The 26,286-nt window shown below is 30.1% G+C and overlaps 2 protein-coding genes and 1 long non-coding RNA gene across 5 annotated transcripts; 2 read left to right on the forward strand and 1 right to left on the reverse strand.

The window, feature by feature from the left end:
• On the forward strand, positions 1–2,982 carry LOC114377452 (FCS-Like Zinc finger 10-like). Of its 2 annotated transcripts, none has more exons than XM_028335964.1 (3): positions 1–301; positions 1,239–2,398; positions 2,481–2,982. In XM_028335964.1, exons 2-3 carry the CDS (start codon positions 1,353–1,355, stop codon positions 2,629–2,631), a joined length of 1,197 nt encoding a protein of 398 aa, XP_028191765.1. In that variant the 5' UTR covers positions 1–301; positions 1,239–1,352; the 3' UTR covers positions 2,632–2,982. The 2 variants fall into 2 exon arrangements, with proteins under 2 accessions (XP_028191765.1, XP_028191766.1); XM_028335965.1 differs by having other exon boundaries at positions 1,258–2,398.
• A 3,904-nt stretch (positions 2,983–6,886) lies between these two features.
• On the reverse strand, positions 6,887–12,081 carry LOC114373902 (probable sulfate transporter 3.4). The gene is made up of 13 exons (XM_028331470.1): positions 11,743–12,081; positions 11,125–11,173; positions 10,780–10,987; positions 10,262–10,433; positions 9,155–9,220; positions 8,924–9,037; positions 8,699–8,815; positions 8,427–8,553; positions 8,038–8,324; positions 7,728–7,918; positions 7,555–7,640; positions 7,404–7,480; positions 6,887–7,309 (listed from the first exon to the last, which is right to left on the reverse strand). Exons 1-13 carry the CDS (start codon positions 12,052–12,054, stop codon positions 7,166–7,168), a joined length of 1,950 nt encoding a protein of 649 aa, XP_028187271.1. The 5' UTR covers positions 12,055–12,081; the 3' UTR covers positions 6,887–7,165.
• Positions 12,082–23,608: 11,527 nt separating this feature from the next.
• Positions 23,609–24,813, forward strand: LOC114374373. 2 transcript variants are annotated; one of them, XR_003658553.1, is made up of 4 exons: positions 23,609–23,793; positions 23,959–23,995; positions 24,134–24,320; positions 24,509–24,813. It is a non-coding gene; the product is annotated as an uncharacterized LOC114374373 (long non-coding RNA). The 2 variants fall into 2 exon arrangements; XR_003658552.1 differs by having other exon boundaries at positions 24,134–24,813.
• Positions 24,814–26,286: the final 1,473 nt, after the last annotated feature.

Raw genomic sequence — 26,286 nt, forward strand, 5'->3', positions numbered from 1 at the left:
ATTTGTATTCTAGCGCTCAATGATGAGAGTGAGATGAGAAAGACAGAAAGAGAGAGAGAGTAGTACATCGGAAGACTCAGTGAGTTTACTGTTTCTCTGACTTTGATGCATGCAGGTTGAAGAGTGGAAGACGGTGAAAACTAAAAATAATAAAATTAAATAAAATTCAGAGTAAATGAAAAAAAGAAGAATGTGAAGAGAGTGATGTAGTGAGTAGTGAGTGTAAACAAGGTTTGGTCTTTGCTGCTGATGTTCATCACTGCAAGGTTTCCGCATTTGGGTTTCTCTCCGATTGAAAAAAGTAGGTGGCTTTACACTAAATTTGTCTGCTTTCACTTCTCACCAATCTGATGCATTCTTGGATTTTTTTTTTCTATTTTAAGTTTGCTTCTCCTAATGTGTATGAGTGGTTTCGGAGTTCACTGTATAGGAATGTGTAATGGGTTTTTATGAAAGAAATCTTTTCTTTTTTTGGGTAAATAATCAGAGACCCTTTTCAAGCTTTTGCTAGATTGCTCGATCAGATTTTGTTCTGGGTAATAACCAGATCATGTGTAAGTTGATTTCACTGTTGAATTTTGAGTGTTTGATGAATACTTTTAAAATAAATCTTTTGCAATCGCAACCAAGATATTTTATTGGGGTATGCTTCTTAGGAGCTTTCAAACTGTATCTATATCTATTACAGTTTCTTCAACCTTTTTTTAAACTTAATCCGTTTGTCAATCCTGATCACTGTTCATTCATTTGTTTGTTCCAAATTTGTTTTGAAGCATTATGTTATCAAGAATGTCTTTGGAAAAGCTTTTATTGGATCGTTTGCTAAAATTGTCATGAGATTCACCATTCTAAATTTATCAGTTCAGATGGAAATTTAGATTCTTTTATTGCTCTTTGTGCAGCAAATATAACTTCTATTTGGAATGGAAATTAATACTCACTCCGATATTAACTGAGTTGCAAAAATATCAAGAGATTTGCAGATTTCTTTTCTTTTTTTGGGCTAGAAAAAGCATTTAACAATTTACTAATATTTGTAATAATTCTGCTGCTCATCGTTGCCAAATTTTGCAAGTTTCATTTCCTCTTATAATATCTGTGTACTTGGGGGGGAATAGAAAAACAAAAATCTTTGAGTGGCTAAATCAGTAAGCAAATATTTCATGCATTGATTAGTTGTTGTGAACTTTGGTCATGATTCCTATTGTCTAGGAATTAATACAATGCTATCTCTTTAGCTTTTTGAATTTGATGCAGCAAGGAAATGATGATTTCATCCTTTTAAGAGGAATGTGACACTAGGATAATGCTGAAGAAGGGAAAAGGATCATATTTGGAAGATTTGTAATCCTATGGCTGATTCTTCTTCCAATTTCTCTTTACCTTGTGATGCATTAAGCCTAAGACAAAAGAGTTTCTCAATTTTCCATACCGGTGGTTCTAGGTTGGGGGTTGGTGCTAAAGGTTTGCCAGATTCTGAATCTGTTTGGAGCCCTACATCTCCTCTGGATTGCAGACTCTTCTCAAATCTTAGCAACCCGTTTAGTGCCAAGTCTTCTAGGCCATCATTTCAAACTGGGCATAAGAAGCAGTTTGATGGCAGTAAAGTAGGCCTTGGCATCATAAGTTCCCTTGCTAATGAAACCAAACTTAACAATGACATCCTTGCTAAATTTAAGAGGAAAGGCATAATTTTTGGACCACAGGTGAAAACTGGCATCCTTAAATTCTCAAACAACAACCAGGAATCCCTTGTGCCTTATTTGAAATCTAATTCCTTGCCAAAAAACTATGTAATTTCACTTCCTTCTGAAACCACAATTCCCAAATCTGAACTGGAAAACTTTGATGATGTCTCTGGAAAGAAAGATGACTATTGGGAATGCGAAGCTTTCAAAAGTACCATAACTTCTTTGCCTGATTCCTTTAGCCCTTCCTCATTGATCAACTCAACTCAAAACTCCAATTTGGGAATCAATGAATTAGGTGTTGGAAATAATGCATCTGTATTAATGAGTTTGCCTCAAGTGACAAGCAAAGTTTCACAGGTAGGTAATTCTTTGAAAATTAAATCAAATTCACTTCCAATATCCATTGATTTTAGCAAAGGGTGTATAGGCTCACTCTCTGCGAGAGAGATAGAGCTTTCTGAGGATTATACCTGTATAATTTCTCATGGTCCAAACCCTAAGAGAACACACATTTTTGGTGACTGCATTTTGGAATGTCACAACCATGACTTCACTGAGTTCAGCAAGAAGGAAGAACCTGCTTTCAGCTATTCTCAAGTTCCTTCATTTTCAGATGGATCAGCCCCTTATCCTTCTGACAATGTTTTGAGCTTTTGTTACTCATGTAATAAGAAATTAGTGAAGGAGGAAGACATTTATAGATACAGGTTTGTCCCAAGCATTTCTCTAAGCTACTGTTACTTCAGTTGTGTCAAAAGCATTAGTTGTAATATATTGTATATCTTGCAGAGGTGAGAAAGCATTTTGCAGTTTTGAATGTGGATCAGAGGAAATTTTGACAGGGGAGGAATTGGAGAAAACTTGTACTAACTCAGCAGAGAGCTCTCCTGACTCAAGTTACCATGATCTCTTCCTCACGGGTCTGCTTTTGTCCAAATAACATGCTTTCTTTTTACTTCGTTGAGAGATACTGTGAATAATTTTGTTTACAAACAGCTTCCTATGTGGATTTGTTTGTGCTATGGATGGTTGCAATGCAAAATTATGTAGTGTGCTGGTTGTCAACAAGAACCATATTTCATGGTTCAGTGAGTTATTATTGCCGGAATAGGCAGAGTTTTCTCCCTTCTGGTAACTCTTGAACATATATATGCATTGTAATTATCACTGGATGAGTTGATTAAAGAGGCTACAGCAGGCCCTTGCTTCTCATCATTTTCTTTTTACTTGCCTATCATTGCCTTCTACAGTTCTACCTTTGCTTAAAAGTTAATAATAATCATACTCCCTATTTGCCATTGAAATTTTTAACTAATCTAGTTTGTTTATTGCATTGTTTGGTCAGCAGATAAATTTGGAATGATAAATTTGTTCTCGTACTATGACTACATACATATGCCAGTGTTCTGCTTCCCAAATTATCATTTCTTCATTTTGCTGCTCTAGTGTGCCTCGTTGTCTCCAGAGCAGGGGCCTTACTCCAAAATTAAATTACATAAAATCATTTACCCTATGACATGGTTTCCCGGTGTTCATTGCCAATACCCGCATCTTATTTGTCAAATAATTTTGTTGGTGAACCTTGTAATTGATTTTGTTGATGTGGACCAACAGATTAAAATAGTAATTGATGAATCTTTGATAGTTGATGATTTGGAAAAAGCACCGCAAAGCAATTCTTGCCTCATTTAAAATTAATTTAATTAGAGGATTATTAATTTATTATTATTAGTTGTTACGTGCATGCTGTGTTTCTTAGCCAAGTATAGAAGTTGTACGGGTGTCAGCGTTGCAATGCAAATTGCCAAAAATGGGCTTTGTGGGCTACCAATTAGGCCTAGAGAGACAGACTAATAGCGACGTGCTTGGGCCATCAATCATCACCCACTCTGCATTTGCATTGCAATTTGCAACAGGAGTGGGGAGAGGACATTTCTCTTCCTCCTCCCATCATGGGACTCTAAGGAGGTCAACCGCAATTAACTTAAGTTTTATTTACTTCTTGAATGTAGAAAAAAAGTGTGAGAGATCATTTTATTATTAAATTATAATATTTAAGGATCAATAGATAATAAATTATATTTTTTTAAAATTAATTTAATATTAAGTTACAAAATTTAAGGATGCCATTAAATTATGTGCAAGATTAATTTATCATATTTTTTTATATTCATGAATTAAATTTGAATTTTTTATTTATGAGAAAACAATTTATGCTTCAGACTTTTATTAAGAACGAATTTGGTCATTTATTATTTTATTTACCTATGGATATAAGAGTCGTGTGTCATGAATAAATTTAAAAATCTAAAAATAAGACACCTAATGATGTATAGAGATGGTGGAATGACTTATTTGATTCTTTATTTTATTTTTTTATTTAATTTGATCATTTATCTTTTTAGAAAATTTATTTTGATCCTTTATGTTTTAAAAAAAAATTAAAAAAAAATTAAGATGATCATTCTGTGTACATTTAATATGGTTAGTGAAATAAAAGTATTGGCGATTCACAAAATCTAAGTTTGTTTATTTCCTTCCTTCTTCTCCCCCTTCTTCTAAGACCCAAGCTTGGTGTGTGACACCAATGTATACGTAGATCCCATGTGTCCTCCCACCACCTTCGATGCCATTGCCCGTCAGCAGGTCCTCCTCTGTCATCACCACCGCGGGCCGCATTGTCAGTTTTTCCATATTCTTTCTCTCTTTTTTTTAAAAAAAAATTGTGCTTGCTTTTCACTCAATTTGGGCTTTTTTAGCTTTTGGACTATGGTTACTTACGGCAATTGTGTTTCCTTTTTAGGGACACAAGGCATCATGCCTATGTTAGTGATTGATTTGTGAGGAATTAGAATCTTAAATGTATTTCACTTGTTTCCTATTATATATATGGGGTTTGCAAATATGTTTTTTAGGTCCCGATTGGATCACAATGTGACGGTTTGTCATAATTGTCTCCATCTCCTGTTATTACTAGACTAGGCTTAGTAGATCGGGTTGAATTGGACAAGATTGATTTCATCAATTTCCATCACGGTCAACGTTGGTGATGATGTTTTTTATTTTTGTTGTATGTTATTGAGTTGGAAATACACATGATGGAAGATGAGGAAAGGGGAAGGACAACGGATAAGAAGAGGAGGATGAAGGAAAAATAAATAAACTTATATTTTGTGACGCTTTTAGTCATTAATATCTTTATTTACTAACAATGTTAAGTGTGTATCAACAAAATGATCATTTTGATCTTCTTTTTTTAAACATAAAAGATTAAAATGAATTTTCTAAAAAATAAATAATCAAATTAAGCTTAAAAATAAAATAAATGGTCAAATAGATCATTTGGTCTATATAGATTATAGAATATACGTATAACTACCGACTTATAAAATAAATATGTTAAAAGTCATGCTTATCATGATTTTTTATGTAAAATTTTATATTGATAGTGGGTAGAAATTAAATTCAAATATAAATATTCATATATTTTTAATAAGAAAATATAAACAATGAATACATGTACAATTACTTTAAAATTCTTCCAGTGTCATCTATCAATTTTGATTTGTTGAGTGTGATTTTTTTTAGTGAAAGTGGATAGAAATTAAACTCATAAATATGCATGAATTTCAAATAAAAATATAAAAGTGAATAAATAATGCATATATAAATAATGTAAAATTCTTTTATATTATTATTTAATAATAAATCATAATATATGATGAATTTATCTTACAAACCATATTAAAGATAATTTTTAATTAGTTCACACCTACAAAACAAAGAAGTATATTTTAGAGGATAAAACTCACTAATATTTTAGAAGATAAAAATGCATTACTAACTAAAATACACTTATAATTGTATACTGTAAAATACGATATTGTTGTTTAAATGTTTTCAATCTTATAAAATAATATTCAATAAAAACATCTCAGTTCCAAAAAAAAATTCTCTTTTTATGAGTTCTTGGCTCTGTTCAAAATCTTACAAGTATACGTAAATTGTGTGACATATCTTCTAATGGTGCTATATTCAAAAGCAGAATGGAGCTTTGTAATTTGTTTTTTACTTCTTGATTGATCTATAGATGTGTAACTCTTTGGCCTTTCTCTGTGCAGTTGTATTGGTAGTTTTACTTTTTCACTATAATTCCTTTAAGTAGGGTGCTTTCTAGCCAGTATCATATAAGAAGTCTTGCCAATTGTGTGCGATTATATGATAAGCATGTGCACATTTCTTAGTTTGCCTTAATAACGATCGTAAGGTTGGATGTCATTTCTTCATTTCACACGTTAAAAATGATATTACTAATATTTAAGACACTTGACATACTTGTATGCAGGCTAAAATTCCTCATGTTTACTGTTCATTGAAGCCTGTGCTGCTACTAATGTATCTGGTATTTGTCATTTGTGAATTGTGACCCAAAATCTGGCTTGGCTCTCTAGTGGTTTGCTCCGGGCTCTTTGCATTTGGCAGTGTCTTTGGGCCTCTTCTTGTAACCATGACTAATTAAATTAAATGCTATTATCAATATCTTCATCCATAAAATCTTGCTAGTATTATCATCATTGGGATTTAATTATGATGATAACTTTTTAAAAGGTCCAATCACTTTTATGAATGAATATAGTCTAGTAAGAACTTGGGCACAGTTTTTACTTTCAAAAAAGGACCCGCCGCTATGTTGGAATGCTGAGAAAAGCCCACAGGACGAAGGAGGCCAATGGGGAAAGAGGAAAGAGATGTAAAATGCATTACGAGATTTGAATTTACCCAAGAAAAATCATGGAGACCCATTATAATATATAACACCTAGAGTGAGCCAGAAAAAAAAAAGAAAAAAATATAGATACTGATATAATTTATGATTTGATAGAAAAACAAAGAGATAGATAAAAAAAATGAAAAATATTAAAGAAATATTTAAAATGATAAAGTATTTTTGTATTATTACTCTTTACACAATTTTATTATATCTAGCCATCAAGTCTTTTATACTACCTTTATCTAAAAAAAATGTCTTTTATACTACCTTCGTGGATTAATTTTGTGGCAAAAATGTTGTTTAAAAGAAGAGATGGCCATTTTTCCATTCTTTCTTCTTAAGATTATATTCTTCTAATCATATTTTGAACTCAATTTTTCTAGACTAATAAGGTTATCAAACATGTATCGGATTCTTTTCCCTCTCTAACAAGAAGCAAAATTGGTAAAATAGCGGAGAAACTATAAGGAGCAACATCGGCAGGGCCATCAACCTGAGGTAAGAAACACGCTTCTAAAAGAACAAAGTCCTTGATTTTGAAGGCACTCCTTTTTCATTTTTACGGGGTAATATTGTTTTGAAGGTTTCTACTAACAGAAATTAGACTCTCCGGAATTTAAACAAAAGTATTCATCGCAGGCAAAAATATAAGGTTAGAGAGTTTATCCCCATATATAAGTCCTTGAACAACATTGATGGGAAATCAAGGCTGAGCTTTCCAGATTGATGAAATGTCAGTCACAGCTTCTCCCACTGTGAGATAGACTCCTTTTAATCCAAAAGAATCCAAAATGTTTGACTTATGCAATTTTTCCATCACATTTCCAACAGGATTTGCCAGCACAAACTGCAGTAGCCAATAATAAATGTAGAGGTTAGAAAACAAAATAATGGGTAGGGTAGTGTTTTAGGCATTTTGACATCTCAATCAGTGTCTGTACCTCAAGTGATCTCTTCTCCAGCATCTTTCTAAGTTCACATAAAGTGTCAAGCCCACTTGTGTCTGTGGCTGTGACAGCTGACAAAAAAGAATATTATTAAGTCAAAATTTTAGATAACTAATGTTGTAGGTCCAACGAAAATAGTATGTACCTGTCATGTCTAAAATTATGCACTTCAATGGAGCTCCATTATTAGCTTTTATATGCTCTTCCTCTTCTCGAACCCATCTCAGTATCCTGTTGCAGGAGAAGCTCTCAATCATATGGAATCATGGATTCAAAAGCACCATACTGAGCTACATTACTGAAATAGCATTGACCTACCTTTCTTGAAGATAAGTTGAGTTAGCAAAATAGATTGGAGACTCAACAGCCAAAATGAGAAATGAAGGAACTCTTAAAGCTTTTTTGTATTGGTTTATGTTGTGGAATATTTGTGTTCCTGGTATATTCCCCAAAACCAAAGTGTTTGGTCGAGTGACATGAAGCAGGATCTTGAGGACTGATATGATAACCTGAAGATTTTGACCAAGTCAGCTGTTATTTTTATGGCAAAACAATTGCATTATCATGCTATTATATTTTAGCTTTGTAAATAACAGGAAGAAAAAAAATTAATGAATTAACAGCTTACCGCTATACCAAGACCTAAAGGCACTGAAATGAACAGAACCCCAAAAAAGGAGCACAAACAGGCCAAGAAATCAAGTTTGTCAACCTTCCACAATTTATATGCAGATTGATAATCTATTAGACCAATCACAGCAGTGATGATAATGGCCGCTAAGACAACATTTGGTGTATAGTAGAAAAGAGGCATGAGAAACAGAAGTGTCACTAGAACAGCTGCAGCCATGATTATATTTGAAACTGTTGTCTGTGCTCCAGCATTATAGTTAACAGCCGATCGAGAAAAGGATCCTGCAAGTATATTTGACACATAAGAATGTATGTGTAGACTTTCTCAAAATCAATGCTTCTTATGTAACTAGGCATATGATCAAATTAGAGGAGAATTATTACCCGTTGTAACATAACATGAAGAACAAGAGCCAGCTATGTTCATTAGACCAATGGCCATCATTTCTTTATTTCCATCCACCTGGTAGTTCTTAAGTGAAGCAAATGTTCTCCCTACTGCAATTCCTTCCTGTCACATAAGAAAATTTGGTGGAATAAGGGTGACAGTTAAATGAAACTACATAATATGATATATTTATGTCTGTAAACAAATAGTTATGATGAATTTATGAGAATGCAAATCAAAGATTTTTTGTGACCAACAGGGCAATTACAGTGAGAGATAAGATCCCTGTGATGATGCCAGTTTTGATAGCAAGAGCCAAGTAAGGACCATTGAAGTATAACATGTTTGCTGATGGTGGATTAACTCCCTTTGGTAAGTGCCCAATCTGCCAGAGAATATACATAGAAGTAGTTATTAGAAAAATAAGTTATATTTGTGCATCTCTTGTGTGTTGAAAAAAATCGATGATCAAATATATGTCTTAGTGTCTTACAACTGAAATTTGATGAGTCTTATTTCTCAGAAGAAAGACTAAAATGGTTGACAGAATAACTGATGTCAATGGGGCAGCTGCTGAAACCCAGAATAGTTTTGGTTTCCTCAAACTCTGTTGCAATGATTAAGAACTGTGAGATCTTAGGGGTAAAAAAAAAACACAAGAGAACAGTAAAAGCAAATGACAGTATACTGTATAAATGTGTTTGTGCAAGATAGAGAAATTTACAATGTGCCTTGTTGTCAGCAAGAAGACCAGGAAGCCGAATCCCAAAAGAATGGTTTGCCATGACCACTGCAAAGTTGCTCAAATATGTTAGTGAACATGCACGTATTTACGCTTACATTCACTAGGCCAGGTACCGTTCATTTAAAAGTGACCCTTAATTAAGAGCTATAGAAAGCAAGAAAAATTAAAGATAAAACTTTTTTTGTGATTCTCCAAGAATTTTTTCTTTCTTTAGGAATGTGATTCCCTAATATAATACTGCAAGAAAACATATTTTATAAAAATAGGTATCCTTCGCTTGTCAATCTTGGAGTGCAATGATAGTCTATATTCTTAATAAAAGAATCAGTTCTATCAGAATGCTTGAAAGGGTTGTGTGGTGCGGGAGAGTTATTTTCTTTTCTAGGTAGCTTTGCTAGACCTTTGAAAGAAGCGAAACAGTAGCCAGAAAAAATATCAAAACAATTTTTTTTTTTGTGATTGTAATTTTAATTATATTTTACTTTCTTAACTTTATTCGCATTTCAAAAAGCATAACTAAAGGCTGTTTTTGAACTATGAAATCAACTTGATTGAATAATTTCTAAAACATAAATAAAGAATGTGTGAATTTAATTTCTCACAATAAGTTTTACCTCTTTTCAGTATTTTTAATCATTAAAAAAATAGAAATGATTTGATTCAACTTAGAAATCATTTTCATGTTTAGTATTTATTATAAAAAAATGATATTTAAATTAATTTATACATCAAGTTACATATTTGTAATATATTATTAGTAACTAGTAATTTATTTTATCATCTTTTACTTCTAATAGAGAGGTAAAGATTTAATTACTATAGATAACTATATCAATTTCAAAAATTAAAACCATACACGATCCACTCTAATCGAACTAAAAATAAATAGATGTCTATTTGGTGTTTATAACTTTTCATGTAACTCCTTCAAAAAAAAAAAACTTTTCATGTTAAAAAATCATTGATGAAATAGTTAAGTCAGTAAAAAAAATGGTACAGTGGTAAAATATTTGATTCCAAGCAAACATTGTTAAAGTAAATCGCAATTAGATTCGAATATTCGATGCTCATGGTGGAGCTCTGTACCTCGTGTCTTTGCTTGAAAACAGAGATCGTTACTGGAATTATTTGCATCTTGCTGGTAAAGTGCACTATTCCAAGTAAACCTTTCAGCTGCTGCAGTGACACAATAATGGCAGCACCGCCTGTGAATCCAACCAGCGTTGCCTTCGACAGAAAATCAATTACGAAGCCTAGCCTGTGTGTATACACAACCAAAAGCTTATTTTAATCATAAAATATAACTAGCCAGTAAAAACAGCCTGTAACCATAAATTCTTCATCTTCAACTTTACTAAAAAAAAATTTTATTAGGAAACTAATTTAGAATTTTTCACTTCTCAAAACACCTTTACACCATTTATTCAATAATTTGTTGTTAATCCATGATTTTAAAGTAATTTTTATAAAAATTAATAAATTTATCGTACATAATTAATTGTGATTAAATGTTGACCTATATGTTTTTTTTCAACTTTTATATAAATATTTATAGATAAGTTAAAATTAGATTATTTTTTTGGGTGTGTTGAATTAACTAATACCTTAATATACCCAGAGAAGCTTGGAATACACCAGCAAAGAAAGTGGCGGTGAAAGCCAATCCCAGATAGAGAATAGGTTCTTGAGTGTAAGAAATTTTATCACTTAACATTGATCCCATGACCAAAGACGCAATGGAAACAGGTCCAACACCAAGATGTCTAGAACTTCCAAGCAGCGAGTATATCAATGGGGGAACAAAACTCGAATCTGCACCATATTCAAACCATTTCAACCGTTACTTTCCCCCACAATATTGAAACGTCCATCGTAACATATTTTCTATTTTACTACAATAACTCAATTCCAGGCAACGCGGAAACGACAAATAAAAAAAAAATACTAACATAATCCAAGAATAGGTGGCAAGTTGGCAAGCTTGGCATAACTGATTCCCTGAAAAGAACAAGAGACAAACATTGAAACTTTCAGACGCGTTAACATATGATGTAAGTACGTTTATGTTAATAATAAAAGAGTTTGTGAAATGTTATGTTTGAAAGAAAAAGAAAAAAAAAAAAAGTGAGACTCCTACTGGGGTGTATGAAAACTGGCCGAGACTAGAAAATTCACATTTAAGACGCAGAAGTTATAATTATGTTAGAAACATGAAAAATCACATCTAAAACATTCAATCAAACACGCTATATAAGAAAAAAATTAATTAGTGAGAAAGAATTTATATACAAGTTTTTAAAAACTGACGAAAGTTTTTTTTGATTATAGTACTAGTTGAAAAACATGAAAAACCACGTCTAAAACATGCAATCAGACATGCTACTAGTATATAAGAAAAAGTAAAATTAGCGACGAAACAATTTATATAGTACAAGTTTAAAAAAATCTGACTAAAATTTTTGTGATTATAGTACCGGTTGAAAAAACATGAAAAATTACATCTAAAACATGCAATCAATCAAGCTATATAAGAAAAAAAGCAATTTGGGTGGCTAAATGTTGTGAACCTGAGGAATGGCGAGGCTGGCAATGGTGAGGCCAGAGATGAGGTCAGAGCGGAGAAGGGTAAGATTGTAGTTTGGGGCCCAGTGGAAAATGGGGAAGAGATACTGAAGTGCGAGGAGGAACTTTTTAAAGCGAGTTTGGTTCTTGAAACGGTGGAGAGGGTCATCTGGGAAGAAGATTTCGGAGACTCTGTGCCTGAGTTTGTGGAGTGTGGTCTGGTGTGGTGGCAACTGCACTGCATGGATTTGCATTGTCTCCTCGATGGCGCTATCATGGCTAGCAAAGTGTTCCACTCTGTTGGAGTTCACACCCATCGCTCTCTCTCTCTTAAAACACAATCACAGCGTTGATGCCAATTTATAGAGGACACACTTCAACTCATTACCGCTCCAGTCTCGACGCTTGTCTTGTAGGGACATGTCGGTCACTTTATTCCCTATAATCTTCCACGGTTATTACTACTCATCGCGCTCAACTATTTTTTTTTTTACTTTCAGTTTCTTTGACTAATTTTTATTATTAATGTCATTTAACTAATATTAATCTATACTAATTATAAATTCAATACTCTATTTAGTGTCCACATTTTATTTGAAAGGTTTTACTCTTAAATTCCTCTTTAAACTTTTAATTTTTTTCCACTATTTTTTATTAACTGTATTTAACTTTTGTTTTTTTTTATTTATTATTAAAAAAATTATAGAGGCACGCTTCCCCTAGTTGGTATGATATCGAACAAAAAGAGATATTTTTTTAAAAAAAATCTTATGTGTTTTGGATAAAAATGGTCTATATAGAGAATCTCTATGAATGTAAGTTCGACAAGTACTATATATGTGGAAAGTGAATTTCAATTTGTATTTCTTTGTTTCCATTTTGGGTAGATTGTCTTGGATATTGTTTGGATGTCATATAAACAAATTAAATGGAGATAAAAAGAAAATCAAACTACAAATATATTGCTGGCCCTTAAGTGAGATAATATTGGCCAATATAGATATGTAATGATAAAAAAGAATGTCCAATATAGATACTCCATGAATGTAAGATTGACAAGCATATAAGGAAAATGAATTTAAATTAATATTTAGTTATTTACTCCACTTTGTTCATGTTATGGATAAATTCATTTTATTAAAACTAATATAAATTAATCTCTTTTCTTGATGAGTAAATTATAACAATATAAAAAAATTACTTTTTATCTATAAAAAATAATTTAAAATAGAGTCCCAATATTTAAAATTTAAATTTAAATCAAATTAAATTTAAAATAAATTTAGGTACTTATAGTATTTTAAAGGAATAAACAATTATAAATGAAGAATCCACATCTACTCGGTAACAATATTGTACTCTCATTAGAATGTTAAGGCAAATTGTGTCATTGTCTTATTATTATCTAGTTCCTTCAACTAACTCATGTCAATGATTACATATACGACAAAAAACTTTTTGTGGAAAGTAACGTAGGAGTAGTCCAAACTTTTTGCTATTAACATTTATTATCTCAATATTTATCTCCAAATTACGAAGAGGAAAGTAACTCGTGTGGATCTTAATATTATATAACGTACATAAAAGAACCACACTTACAAAATTACAATATTGCACTCTCATTAGCATGTTAAGCCATAACATGCCGTTGTCTTATTATTATCTAGATCCTTTGACTAACTCGTACAAATGATCACATTTACCAATAAAAGCTTTTTGTGAAAAGTAACGTAAAATTAGTCCTGATTTTTTGCTATTAACATTCATTATTCCAATATCTATTCCCGAATTGCGAAGAGGTAAGTAACTCATGTGGATCTCAATATTATATAATGTGCATAAAAGAGTCCACACTTACATAGTTACAATATTGCACTCTCATTAGCATGTTAAGCTACAACGTGCCCCTGCCTTATTATTATCCAGTTCATTTAACTAATTCGTGTCATTGATCACATGTACAACAACATCTTTTTGTGAAGAGTAACGTAAGTCTGGACTTTTTATCATTAACATTTATTATCCCAAAATCTATCCCCAATTTGTAAATTGGAAAATAACTCATGTGGGTCCTACTAATTCAAAACTAATCACTTTCGTTGGAATGTTAAATCATAACATGTCAGTGCCTTATTATTATCCGATCTCTTTTAATTAATTTGTGTCAATGATCACATGTACAATAATTTTTTTTTTTTGAAGAGTAACATAGGTTTAGAGTTTTTGCTATTAACATTCATTATCCTAACATCTATTCTCAAATTGTGAAGAGCAAAAATAGCTTATGTGGGTCTCACTAATTCTAAATTAATCACTCTTGTTGACATATTAAGCCACAACATGTTAGTACCTTGTTTTTATCCGGTTCCCTTCAATCCAAATTTTTTGCTATTAACATTTATCATCCCAATATCTATTCCTAAATTTTGAAGAAAATAAATAAATCATGTGAATCTCACTAATTCAAAATTAATCATTCTCATTGACATGTTAAGCCACAACATGTCAATGTCTTGTTATTATACAATCCCCTTTAATTAACTCGTGTCAATGATAACATGTACAATAAAAACTTTTTGTGAAGAGTGATGTAGGTCCATATTTTTTGCTATTAACATTCATTATTTCAATATCTATCCACAAATTGTGAAGAGAAAAATAACTCATGATTGAATTCTAGTAATTCAAAATTAATTTTCCAAAGCATCACTTAAAACAAATACACACTCATTACTTTTGTCTTTGATAACTTGTTTTCGTCTACAAAAACAAGCAGAGCCTTAAATAAGACCCAATGATTTTACAGTATTTAAGATTGTTTTTCTATTATCCTCAGTGATCTTGCAATGTAATTGTTAAAAAAATCATTAAATAACAAACAAGCTTCTTAATTTAATAATTAATTAATTGAAAACTTAGGATTATGATTGGTCTTCTAAAATGTTAATATATTGAGAAATTATTCTCTAACTTTTGACTAAAAATACTTGAGTTCACCTAAAAAAATATCAAGTGAATGATTAGGAAATGAGAAAAGTGATATGTGCATAATCTATTGACAATTTTAGAATTTTATTTAAAACAATCTTACAATAACAACAACAGTATCAAGAGAATTGCTAATAATATGCTCTCTAATATATTATTTTAAATATGTTTTTTTTTGTTATGGACTAAAATTAACCAAAAATTAAAAAAATTACGTGTCTTACTTTTTATTTAATGAGTTTTATTAATAATTTTATAATTTTTAACAATTTTAATTAATTATAAAAAATGTTAGAAAGAGTATTATAGAAATGTGTTATTAGCCTTTAATTAACAACGACAATAAAATAATAATAATGGGCATGAAAGTTCATTTTTTATCTATAAAAATCAAAAACATGTATCGAGATATTTCCAATAACTCATACATTTTACTCAATTAACTGAGATAATTCTTCTCAAGAATATAAATGTTCATATGATCCTTTAGTTGTGCACCTTTCATTAAATCCTATTTTTATGCATAGGAAAATTATTCATGAAAACCTCATGGTAATAGATATATAAAAGAAAGTAATGAAAGATAGCAAACTATAAATGAAAAGTGATGTGAGGTGAAAAGAAAAAAAATATAAGGAAAATTAAGTGATAAAAAATTATGTATTTTTTATTGTTTAATTATATATTATTATGTATAATTATTTTGTTAACTTTTAAAATAATTATTTAAAATTAATTATATCAATAATAGTTTATTTAAGTGATGATTATTTTATATTGTCAACAAATAATTATTAAACTCGAAAAGTAATAAGTGTCAATAATAAGATGTAGCAGCCTTCGGAAAAAAAGATGTAGCAGCCGTTGGAATATTGAAATATGATTACTCTTATGGTTATGGGCTTATGGCACAGTATAAATTCCAACCTTGCGACTGCATTGCACTTTTCCCTTATTTTACCCATCTTTTGACTTAATTTCCTCGTTAATTTCTCCATATTTTTCCATAAACAGTAGAATGGCATATTTAAATTTCAACAACGCACATATGTAATGATATCAACTAGAAAAGAAAAATATATATTTTTTAATGTAAAAGTGATAAGCTTTATAACCTGAGTCACTCTCATTCTCTAGTCTTTGTAGTCACCAGGCGAGTGAACATCATCCCCTCAATCCGTGTTTCAGAAAAAACTTGGTGTTTAACAATAGTCACGAGAGTTAATTTTTGTCAGAAAAATATTAAGATCAATTCTTAATTTTTTTTATCAGCGAAAGAATTAAATTTATGAATTTTTTTCTTTTTTTATCACTAACTCAATCTTATAATTTTAATAAGAGTAAAATTAATTAACCTTATCTTAACCAAAATCCAGTTAGGCAATAAAGTTGCACAAAAAAACTAACATATACTTTACAACATGCATGTACTGTGTGGCAGAGCAGTTTGGCTATGGCAAAAAGAGTTGTTCCTCCCGTTTCATTGTGCCGACAGTGCCGTCGTAAGCATAAGAAAAACGTATTTTTCTGGTCAAATTAAGTGCTTGTTTGTTTCCTACCGCAAATGGAAGGTGGGAAGAAAGAAAAAATTGTTTCCCTTGCGAAAAATATCTCAAGTAGCCAAAATATTTCGATATTGATGTTGTAAAATCTAAAACAAACAAATTTAAAGTAGTTATCTGAATAAAACAATACAATGGAGATACGTAGTTCAAACCGAATAAATAGAATTCCACTTTGGGCAAATTTTAAAAATTGGGGTAATTTTTTTAAAAAAATTATAGGAATGAGTAGATTTTGAAAATATTACAAGGTAAATTTTCTTAAAAAATACCCCAATTTTGTAAATTTGCCTCCACTTTGTCTATACTGTTTCGTAAATCCAAAAAACTGTTTCTTACGTGATTTGGTTTTTAACATTTTTTGCTTATTGATGCCTTTTCTTTTATTTATTATGTGTCTATAATAAATACATAAAATAAGGGAAAATCCATCCTATTTATATTTTATTTAGTTTTTTATTATTAAGAGAAAACAAGAGGAAAAAACATAAAATGAGATAATTAATATAACGAAAATTTTAAAAAAAATTTATTAAAATACGTTACTACAAGAATATTATAAATCAATTTTAATTCAAGGCCCTTCCATGGGAGGAAGAAGTGAATGCATGCTAGCTCTAATTAAAAATCAAGAGAAGGATAAAGTTCTCCATATTCTCATTGTTCTGTAAATGCATGATGCATGCTAGCTCTAATTAAAAATCAAGAGGTGCCTGCTCTGATCATAGTTGTCTTCTACATTCTTCCTCACTCCAATTCTCTTTTTCTTCGGATTCAGATTCAAAATAAGGGTCATTAAAAAAAAATAATTACGTCTTGCTTTGTTTGTTGAGCAAGTTGAGTACAAATAACAACATTTACCTGGTTTTATCAGATTGTGACTGTAATCTCAATAATAATAATATATAAAAAAAAAAAACAGCTCCTAGCCCCCTCATTTTACTGAAATGGGTCAAACATATTTAGACTTACCGTTAATACAGATATAACTAGTAGGGCTTTTTTTTTTCTTCTTTTTTTTCTATACATTGCATATAAAACGTGAAGACAGAAATTAAAACAGTATAAAGTAGTTCTTGAACCAATAACAGGCAAATAATTAGGCTGGTTAGGAGAATGTTACAGTTTAAGCAATAATGGAAGGCAGTAGTACCCCATCAATATCCCACTTCGAAGATTCACCACTAGAAGCTATACATCTGTATTGTTGATTAAAAAGGCAAACGAATATAAAAATATTATCATTGTCATTTCACCCATAATTTGGCCGCTGATTTTAATGATTTCAGGATCAGTTTGATTATTCATAAAATTGATACCAAGAGCCCACCACTAACCCTATCACACTTACATAACAGTATAAGGTTTTCTGTACTTTGTGTCTATCCCTTAGAAATGTAAAATCCTCTCCACGGAAAAATCATTCTGCGAAGCCTAATTCTGTATGCATTGTGGGACAGTTCATGGAAGTTGAGAAAAGTGAGTGCTTTAAAACAAAAAATTTCCTATATACTAGTGCTCTACTTCCATTGATCACGAGAACAACTTGTACTCCTAATTTGGGACATTGACATAAAGGTCATTCATACAACACTACCTAGCGCTACAAGCTTTCTTTGATAAATAAATTTAAATATATGTAAGTAGATAGACAGAATGGACATTCTGAAAGATCCAGTTAATAACACAAAGTTAGGTACATATGAACAATTGGTTCCTTTTTTGTTTTCCTCCATTTCCTTGTAAGTTGGTACTAATGTTTCCTATATTTCCTTCTAAATTAATTAACATAAAACATTAACCCTTCAATCTTGGTGCACAACTCAAAAAAGCTGATCAGTAGTATATTTATTACTTTTCTTAAATCAATTAATTGACGCCTTTCAGTGCAGAATCAAGCAGAGTCAAAAGTTTGTGCAGGCTGAACCACTCAAGGCCACTAATATTTTTGAGGCGAAAGCGAAAGGGTGGAACACATGCTAGCTAGAGTTAGTAGATTCTATTTCTGCTTGTTTATTCAATTCAAGAACTGAAGGGACTCGTGTGTGTATGCGGCGAGAGAGAGTTGTGTTAGATTGTTTGCATGTGGGAAAGATAAGGAAAATAAATTTGATGCATGATGAATGAGGAACCCACACTCTTGATGGATCAGATTCTCGGGGAATTCAAAAGGGAACACAATGGATGGAGCAGATGCAATTTCCTTTCCCATTTTGAGAGGTTCTCTACTTAGTGTGTGAATAATTAAAAGGTTCGATGGGAACACGTGGCTGAATGAATGAATTGTTATTAATGTTATTGCATGTAGGTCAGCGTTGGTTGGACCTGTCTTCTCTACTTCCCTTTCTTAGTTGTTCCCATGCTGTCATTTTAAAATCACATAGTTTTAAATTGAATTACAAAATTAAATATTAACATAAACTAATTCAACAATAGGGGGATAGCCGAAGAAAGAAAGGACAATACAAAAGCCAATTTCATGAGGGTTTGGATCCAAATTCCTGTATTTGGATTTTATTTAGCTGACAGGAATTTGATTCTTCCTTTCCAAATGATCTAACGTAGATTTCTTTGAAACAACTTTCTTCTTAAAGCACTGATGAAAATTTTATCTCTCTTTGGGGTTGGAGCAGGAACAAAACTTCTATATATAGATTACCCAGTATTTCTAACGCTACAATGATTTGTTAGCAGGGGAGGGTCAAAAATACCACTAGACACTAGTTGTGATTGATAAAATGGTGGGAAAGTTCAATCTGATATTAAGAAAGTGATATCTCAATATTGCTCAGACAAATTTGTATTCGATATCTAAATCTATACTAGCTGTATACATACAAAAATGTTTTTAAAAAAGAAAATTGACACGTGACTTTTCTAGGAATAATATAAAATAAATTGTTTTGAAATAAAAAAATACATGTAATATTCTCAAAATAAATTGATTTGATTGAAATATTTATTTATTATGTAATTATAATAAAGTTACGATTAAGTTACTTGATTCACAAATGTAGTTACATTACTATTTTTAAACGTGATTAATATGAATATAAATTATTAAGGTAATTTATTTTCTCTTAAAAAAGGTAATTTATTTTGATATACACGAAAAAAAAATTGACCGCACTAAAAAAGCATGAATTTAATTTATTGCATGATAATTATATATTTATATTAATGAACACATAATTAAAATAATTATAATAATTACTAGATATTTGCAATTATTTAGTTTTCACTATGATTACGTGTTAACTAAAATAATTTTAAAAAAGAAAGATATTTGATAGAATAGTTAATAAAAAAATCTTAATATATTAATTTGCATTTTGATTGATAGTATGTACTATGTAGCAAATTAAAATCTTTTATTTAAATAAACAATTAAAAAATCTAAAAACAAGAGAAATGTAGTATGCAACAAGCTACACGGTCTAAATTGAGTTTAATATGGTGATTTAATTTTTATATAATGAATACTATAAAGTTTAACGTAATCAAAGCCTAATTAGTAGTGAAATGATCATTTGTTAATCCTGATATGTAATTTATTAATTAGTTATTCTAAGTACCAAAAAGAATAAATAATGTTAATATCATATATTAGTAAAAAAAAAAAAAGAGAGTATATTTTCAAGTATTTTAAAATACATATAAAACTTGAAAAAAATAATACATTTAATTGATGAGTAAGATAACAATTATAAATGAAAAAATTGTAAGAAAAGAGAACATAAATGATCATTTTTTTAGTATAAGTTGGCATGAGTTTCTCTTCACAATAACTAATAATAAAAAGAATTATACTTTTAGTCCATAATTAAAATAAATAAAAAATAATTTTTAATTAACATAAAAAATTAAAAATATTTATATATTTAAAATATTTTATAAAAATATTCATTTATAAATATTATTTATTCGTGCATAACATGGATCGATATCATACACTCTAGTTATATATCCAGAAAGTTGAGAAGTTCTCCCCAAATTCAGTTTAATGGAGGAAAGTCACAATTGATCTTATTTAAAAAGTTTTAATTAGTTCCACTATGTTGGTGATCGGTTGCATATATTGCATGAATCTCTCGTTAAGATTTAAGAACAGCATCATCTCTCACCCTTTAGCGGTGCTCTGAAGTCTAATCAGTTTGTAGTGAGTGTCTTCTATGTAAGAAATGCGCTAATTAAGGTTAGAAAGAAGCCATGTTCGTACCAAGCAGTTGCGACATTCATCAACATTACACGCGCGTACGACAAACATGAAAGCCATCCATACTACGTACTCCTGTCACATTATAACAAAAAGATATATATATATATATATATATACCCAACTATATAATTTAGTCGTAAACATAACATATATTGAATTTGTGGGATAGAATCGAGTATAATTTTCATATAATACACTTTTGGATGAGAAATAATTTTTTTTAAATGTAATTAAATTCCGACGAAAAATTAATCACATAACTAATCTAAAAAATTAAAATTTGTTGGAATACTTTTGAATACCAATGGAAGCCTAAGATCTTACTTGCATTTCATACCAAATAAAAAAATGTGTGTAGTATTAGATAGGAAGGCAGTTATGGCATTTTAGTTGGTGTTTGACTAGCTAGTGTCGTCCCTTATTCTTACGGATGAACTTGAAAGAGACAAAGTAAGCTTTGGGAAACGTGGTGAGTGGAGGAGTTTATTCTTGGAATATACCCCTCAAGGCTCAAATTTATCTGCATTCATTCTTGCAGTTTCATAGGTATAATGATTTCCAGATTGATTCATTTGGGTTTCCCTAAAACATCACTACTAAAAGTCAACTTTGATCAGGACCTTCAAAGTGTGTTCTGTGCCATTAAAATCATATAGTGGCGAAGGCACTGAGGACAGAAAACCTATCTCCTAAGGTATTTTTTTAAAGTGGCTAGGGTTTATATGTTGGCATTGCATGTGGACTAACATTTTACTAAAAAAAAAGAAACATGTTAATTAATGCAAATGAAATTGAGGTCAAAATTAAATGACGCATTTACGGGTACAAAAAGGAAAATGGGTGGAAGTGTTTGTTGACCATATTTTAGCCTTAACATAATCATATTGCTTTTTTTTCTCATTGGGATCAGTCGTGACGGTTTGTTGTTTTAATCAGGATAATAATATCTATTATCGAGCAATTGTAATATTTAATTATATCAATTTTCACTTTATGGATTAATATATAGCACTTTTGACCATATTTCATCATTTTCATTTGAGAGAATCATTTTTCCTTTCAATAATTTGCTGTCAGAAATGAGCCTAAGGATGAATGATAATTCGGGTATTTGACCATTTTAATATTATTAAACAAATTATTTACCAAAAAAATATATTAAAAAAACTATTTGGACAACTTATAAGAGAATTGAAACATAAACTAATCCCACCATTTTATTATAATTATCGTGTTAGATTACTTTACACAAACAAATAATAATAATAAATAGAGTATAATTTCACCAAATTAAATTTATATTATTATTAATTGATCTATAAATTTTGTTTATTGATCATTAATATTATAAGATATGTAAGTGGAAAAAACTAATGTTATATCAAAAAATTAAAATGATAATTTTTTGAAATAATTTTTTTTTACATGAGAGTTATAATGAGACGAAGAAAGTATATGAAATTAATTTATATATACACTAAATTATTAGTATAAAATACAATGACAGTAATAAAATGGTTAAATTCTTTTTAATTTTTTCTTTCTATTTTAAGTTTTTAACTGGAAGAATGCAGCCAAAGAGTCTTCTACTCCATAAACCATTTGAATGAAGGGGAAAGGACTAAGAAGCTAGCTAGCGAATAACGACAACGAGGATTTTGACTATAAACATGGTTGGTTGAGAATTCCAAGCACGGGGAATTGAATCTAGCCAAAAAATAAAAGGTGAAAACAAAGTGTGATGATAATATACAAGATTACAAGCGTTTAAGAAACAATCTCTTAAGGACTGTGGGTTAATGAATCAAAATCAATAATAAAAAAACTACAGTACTATTAAGTACGTAGTATAATGACTTCTAATTAATTGTCAGTATATTTTTTTTTTATATTAACCATGAAAATTAAACTCACTTTTTATTGTATCATATCATAAATTTCAAAATATCTTTAATGTCATTTATAATTAAAAAATAATATTGCATCAACTTCAAAATCTCATTCATTACAAATTATCATATCCAGTATAAGTTGTTAATATTTATGATAAAATTATCTTATAAATAATATCAAAGTTAATTTCTAATTAGATAATAGTATAAAACTTTTATATCAACAATGTATACATGCATATTCAATTGTAAAAAAAAAAAAATACTTACTATTAAATTCGTAATAAATAATTATTCAAAAAAGGAAATTAATGGACCAGATGTGTTTGACTTGATGTTTAAACAGTCAAATTGAAGTTTGGCTTTCATTGAAAGATGTACATGCTTATATGACAAATATTGTTTTTGAATTGAGTTAAATGTGATTTTCACATACTGTGATTAAGTTCAAAACTACTTTCGCTTACTTTTTGGTTGAATGTAGAAAAATTCAAACATAAATAAAATTACATGCATTAAACTCAATTCTAACTAAGCTTAAAAGTTCACAAAATTAAATTCAACCAAATTATACTTTTTAAACTATAATCCAAACATACACTAATTTGTGTATAAAAAACGGACTTTGTTACGCGTGACGGCCATACAAATTTGAATAAATGACAGCGACTGATAATTGTTTTCCAAATTTAACGATAAGGATTAAGGAAGCTGAATCTGGACCGTCAATGGTTTAAATGGGCCAGGCCCAATTCAAAAAGTTATTTTTTATTTATCATTTATTTATTTATTTTTGCTTAACTGGGGCCGAAGGCCGACGAGACCATTTATCAATCATTTATTAAAAACAAGTTCGTGAAACAATATTATTTATTTATTGATTTACTTTAAAGCTATAATAAGCAAAATATTTATTTTTTTACCAAATTTAACCTTCGAAATTAAAATTCAATATGTCGGAGTTTTTGTTAATGAATAGTATCTTCTTAAAGAAAACCTGCACCTGAGTCCAACATACATAAATTTGAAAAAAATGGACAAGGTACATGATTGTTAAGCTCGAAAGACCGATGTCTAATTGTCTATTAACAAATCTTATGAGACAGGATCAAAATCGTGTCATTAATCCATTTTAGACAAATTAATTTTTTTTTTCTAGACTAAATAAAATAGCGAACCTTAACAATGAAATGAATGGTTAATGCGAAAACTAAACCTTGGTTATGACGGGAGGAAAAAGGTTTTCTCATAACATTTTTAGGTTGGCCAATTTCTTGATTACCATGCATACTTTTAGCTTGGTGAAATATGTAATTAACTACAAACTGAGTAATCTGCTTATTGCTTCTTATGATGTTGATTCTGTAGGAACAGACCCTCTCCTTTGAATTTGAGGTATTGTTACTTTCTAGTTTCCTAGTGCTTAAATAGGAAGTTGATCTAGAAACAATAAAGCTGGTAGTTGTTCTGTATCTTTCTGCTTCTGCATGTTGTTGTGGAATTTGGAGGTAGTACTTGGGAGTTTATTGTTAACCATTATTTAATTTGATACTATGACAGACTGAAGAGAAGTTCTTAAAAATCAGCGAATCTCCAGGTAAATGACAACAACTGTGTGCTTTACAAAAAAACTGCTTCCTTTGATGAAATCTTATTTTCTCTACGTGTCTTAGTTCCTATCTCAGTGATCTTATGTTTGTTCTGTTTTTTTTTTTTTTTGTCTTAATGCTTGCAGTGAGATCAGCATAGTTCATTGCTCGGGAAAATGGATTGTTGCTACTACAATTATGACAAAATGGAAAAGATAGTAGAATTTGCAGAACATAAAGATTATATTAGGAGTTTGGCTGCTCATCCTGTCCTTCCATATGTAATATGAGCTTCAGATGATCAAGTTCTAAAATTGTGGAATTGGAAGAAAGGTTGGTCTTGTTATAAGAACTTTGAAGGGCACTCACATAATGTGATGCAAGTGACATTCAACCCTGAGGATCCATCAACTTTTGCTAGTGCATCCCTTGATGGAACCTTGAAGATATGAATATGATAGTATCTTATAACTGCAAATCTTAATTGACAAACATTTTGCTTTAATTTTCTCTTTTTGTAGATTTGGAGTCTTTATTCATCAGCTCCAAACTTTACCCTAGACGGACGCCAGAAAGGAGTGAATTGTGTTGATTACTTCATAACCAATGACAAACAATATCTTTTAAGTGGTTCTGATGATTACACTGCCAATGTTTGCATATCAATATATAATTACTCTTTAGTCTTATCTGTTTTTCAGTCTTTTGAGTTCATTTTTTTTTTCTCTCCTTTTATTTTGGCATCAATACTATAAATGAAAATTTACACCCAGCAGGTTCTCATTCAAAACTACATTTACTGCTTGTACACATTAACTTGCAGGCTTCAAAACGCGTTGAACTTTGGTCTCGAGAGAGTATGGAGTATTGGATACAAGAAAGGATCATCTCAGTAATTTATCTGAAACTTCCTTTGACTGCCGAAAAAAAAATGCACTTGCTATAATTTCTAACGAACTGTCATCACATCGCTGCTTTCTGCAGGCTTGCTTTTGGTTGTGACCAAGGATTCTTGGTTAAGGTGAATCTCCTGGCTGCCAAATGAAACAAAAATACCTTAATTAGTTGATAATTAAAATAAAAACTATTTCCGACTTTGAAGTAGTAAATAGTTTACAATTTCTAAAAAACTAATTTTAAAAAAATTAAAAATACTTAAGAGTTCAAAGTCATATTAAAGAAATTAAAGTCGGAAACTTTTTTCGACTTTAATGGAAAAGAAAAAAGAAATAAAAGTAGTCTTCAATTCAAAATAGATAGACTATTCTATGACTTATCCCTTTTTAGGTATTAATTTAAATTTTATTATCATTTGATAATTTTGAAGAAAAAAATACCCCTTATCGTCATTTTGCCGGCTACCAGAGGTTGGCTTATTGAAGTCTTCCTTCTGAAAGTCTGAAAAAAGAGTTAGTTAATAATTTGTATATATATCATGTCAAAATTACAATTGTTATCTTTTAATCAGTGATTGAAAATTTGTATTTATGTTTCATTTGATAGCTAGGAGATTCACCTTAACGAGGACAAATCCTTGTAAATATTTCTGTAAGTGTTTTGAGTCTCAAGACAATATACCTTTGTAAATTGTAAGTACTTTCTTAAGGCCATTAAGGTATTAATCCTTAAGCATGCTTCAAATAAGTTTTGATTATGTGATCATGTAAGAAAAAGATTTTGTTCGAAGAAGTAAAACTCAATTCGACGACCGTTACCTTGGGAGATTAGTCTCATGGCCAGTCATAGGAATACCTTTGTTTTTAGCAAAAATGATTCCAATAATTAAAATAATTATGATCAATACAATTTTTATGATTTGAATACAATGATATTTAAAATATTTTATTTTATTTTAGGAGGAGGATTTTTAAAGATATTTTAGCAAGACTAAAAAAATAAATATCCATTTATTTGTAAGAGATTCTCGACTTCGATGTCTATTTATTTATTATAAAATTATTACGATTAATTAGATATTTATTAATTTTAAAAGTATGTAAAAAAGAATAGAACTATAAATTTACTACATTTATTATTGACACTGCATTGATAAATATAAATGAAGATTTAAAAAAATATTTATTATCCAATCCAATTACAATAACAAATTACATCAATAAAAAATACTATTTAAAAATAGTTCATAGAAAGACTAACCTTTTACGATAGTGACGGTAATAGTACTTAGTTTTTATTTCCCAACTTCGCTTTAGTCTTTTAAAATTAATCCATTTTAATATCCGACTCCATGGTCAAACGGCCCAACCAAGCCACCCTATTTTATTTATTTACAGGATGA

Source organism: Glycine soja, chromosome 11, assembly GCF_004193775.1.
Source record: "Glycine soja cultivar W05 chromosome 11, ASM419377v2, whole genome shotgun sequence".
In the NCBI taxonomy this organism is placed as follows: domain Eukaryota; kingdom Viridiplantae; phylum Streptophyta; class Magnoliopsida; order Fabales; family Fabaceae; genus Glycine; species Glycine soja.

Excerpts from the sequence above, each read along its gene's own strand:
- LOC114373902 (XM_028331470.1), bottom strand. The coding sequence starts at position 12,054 with ATGGGTGTGAACTCCAACAGAGTGGAACACTTTGCTAGCCATGATAGC. Across the intron at positions 10,434-10,779 it reads GCTTCTCTGGGTATATTAAG|GCTAGGCTTCGTAATTGATT; the intron begins GTATTAGTTAAT and ends GTATACACACAG. Across the intron at positions 9,221-10,261 it reads TTTTCAAGCAAAGACACGAG|TGGTCATGGCAAACCATTCT; the intron begins GTACAGAGCTCC and ends GCAACTTTGCAG.
- LOC114377452 (XM_028335964.1), top strand. The coding sequence starts at position 1,353 with ATGGCTGATTCTTCTTCCAATTTCTCTTTACCTTGTGATGCATTAAGC. Across the intron at positions 2,399-2,480 it reads GAAGACATTTATAGATACAG|AGGTGAGAAAGCATTTTGCA; the intron begins GTTTGTCCCAAG and ends TATATCTTGCAG.